The sequence below is a fragment of the Drosophila subobscura genome, chromosome U (assembly GCF_008121235.1).
Source record: "Drosophila subobscura isolate 14011-0131.10 chromosome U, UCBerk_Dsub_1.0, whole genome shotgun sequence".
NCBI classification, from domain to species: domain Eukaryota; kingdom Metazoa; phylum Arthropoda; class Insecta; order Diptera; family Drosophilidae; genus Drosophila; species Drosophila subobscura.
The window spans coordinates 24,013,016-24,015,223 of NC_048534.1; the positions used below are offsets into that span (position 1 = coordinate 24,013,016).

General features: G+C 48.9%; 1 protein-coding gene across 1 annotated transcript; it reads left to right on the forward strand.

Annotated features, from left to right (window-relative positions):
• Positions 1-749: 749 nt before the first annotated feature.
• On the forward strand, positions 750-1,390 carry LOC117901022. Its single transcript, XM_034811623.1, has 2 exons — positions 750-931; positions 981-1,390. The coding sequence occupies exons 1-2, from the start codon at positions 840-842 to the stop codon at positions 1,336-1,338; spliced, it is 450 nt and encodes a 149-aa protein (XP_034667514.1). The 5' UTR covers positions 750-839; the 3' UTR covers positions 1,339-1,390.
• The last annotated feature ends 818 nt before the right edge of the window (positions 1,391-2,208 follow it).

A 2,208-nucleotide genomic window follows, 5' to 3' on the forward strand; every position in this document is an offset into this window, starting at 1 on the left:
CGTAGCTGGATCGTAGCTGGAGCTGAAGTCTGTCTCTAAGGCTGGGTCTCTGAGTCTGGATCTGGGCTTGTGCCTGGGTCTTTTGCTACTTTGACTTGTCGCTCGTTCCAAAACGTCGAATGCGTCTAATTTCTTGGCTTGCTTTTGGGCTCTATTTTGTTTGTTGTCTATTTTGTTTTTGCTGGGAAGTTCTCTCCGCCTTTGAATGTCGTGTCTTGGCTTCAGCTTCAACTCCAACTCCATTCCGTTCCGTTTCGATCCATTCCATTCCCCCAATGTCTGGTCTGTGCGCTGGCTGCCGCGTTTGTCGTTTAAATCGTACCACCACAGGCGACATAAAAATAATGAAGTGTGCGGGTGTGGTCGACTCGCTTTTGGTCTGGTCTGGTCTGCTCAGCTCAGCTCAGCTCCGATCTGCTCTGCACAGGGACGCAACGGGAACGGGAACGGGTCTTGGGGTCTGGCTCCGATCGCGTCGAGTCGCGAGTCTGGTGCTGGCATGGTCTGGGTCTGGGACTGGGACTGGCCGCTCAGACCGCGGCGACTGTCGACTGTCGAAGTCATAGCCGCCAAGCGACGTTTGCAGATTGCTGAGTCGTGTTTCGCCCAGCGGTGTATGCGGCGGACACATAACCAAGGGAACATTTTTGCAGCGGATTTATTTTGGTTTGGGTTTTTGTTTCGGGGAAGTTTGCAAGGGTCTCCCTTGAAAAGTAACCTTTGGAATAGATTCCCCTTTAATCGAAACTTACACTTCAAAATAGTTCCCGAACATCTCAAATTTTCGCAAAAGATAATATATTTTTTAGAATTACTTTAAAAGAGTAGCAATTTTTACAATGGAACCAAAACTTAGCTCCGGCGACAATCCAGCAAGCAAGCGGCTCGCCATGGGGCTGAGTTCAGACTCTGAAGCAGATATTTCTAACAAGTAATTAAATATAGCGTCAGCCGGGACCTACTATATTACTTTATTACAGGAAGGACTATACTAAGGAATTTTGTATTTATCAGAGATCTAAGCACACGAAGACCTTGGAGCTGGTTCTATCGGGGTTCACGCTATCGGGCATTATTTTGCCGCACTTAACCGCTCGCTTAGTCAAGCGCTGTCAAAGGCGTGGCATCAATGGCTACATCATAAGTAACTTTGAAGGACTACAGGCATTTGGCGTGATGGAGGGATCCGCAAAGGACATTCAATATCTCAAAAAGTGGATAGAAACCTGCTGTGTGCCACCCAGGCTTACGCGTAGGATTGTGTTTTCGATGTCGAATGGGTTCAAACTTGTGCGACGGCAAAATTACACAAGTTTTGAGCAGCGACAAGAACGTTAGTCAACACTGAAAGTTATTCAAGTTCTTAATTAAACTTTAAATTGCACTCGAACTGAAAACTGGAAGCAAAAGTAATGCTTAAACGAATAATTTACTGCGGAATGCTGCAGTCTAGGCGCAGTTGCATTTTCTGCACGCCAAAAATGTCTGTTGGGTTACGCGCGCTCTGTGTGTGCGCGCTGGTGGTGGTGGTGGTTGGTGCACACGCCCAAACCAACTGCAAAAATATAACGGCATCCAAGGTTGTGCTACGCTTAAAATGTAATTGTTCGACTTAAAGAGCCAGAGCAGCAACAACAACAACAACAACAACAATAGCAAATCGTACGCGATCAAGTTTGCCTCTCAGCCGCCTGTCTCTGCCGCTGCCTCTGCCTCTGCCTCTGCCCGTATGTCGCCGTCGCCGTCGCCGTCTAATCAAATACATACCAGACCAGGAGGCCCAGAGGTAGAGCTGGAGCCCCAGAGAGCAACCCACCTATGCGCACAGATACAGATACTTACGTACCCCGTACAGTCGAGATACATAGATAGCATGTATGGGCAGAGACACCAACGTCAGCGAAGCGCCGCACTCTGAGGAGCCCCACACACACACTCCTCCGCCGCAGCCTCCGCTTCAGCCTCCTCCTGCAGCTGGAATGAATTTTCACTTGAATATTCGACACACTTTGAGCACAGCTGGGAGTCTGAAAGGTTTCAGGATTTGCTTTTCTGGGAGGGGCGCCAAAGCGTTTGCTGTCGCTGCGATTCTTGGGGCTATGCATCATCATCATCATCAGAGGCAGCAGCAGCAGCGGCAGCGGGCCTCAGTTTGGAGCAACATGGCAACATGTTGCAATATTGCCAGCTCTCTGCATGCATAAAATA

Excerpts from the sequence above, each read along its gene's own strand:
- LOC117901022 (XM_034811623.1), top strand. The coding sequence starts at position 840 with ATGGAACCAAAACTTAGCTCCGGCGACAATCCAGCAAGCAAGCGGCTC. Across the intron at positions 932-980 it reads GAAGCAGATATTTCTAACAA|GAAGGACTATACTAAGGAAT; the intron begins GTAATTAAATAT and ends ACTTTATTACAG.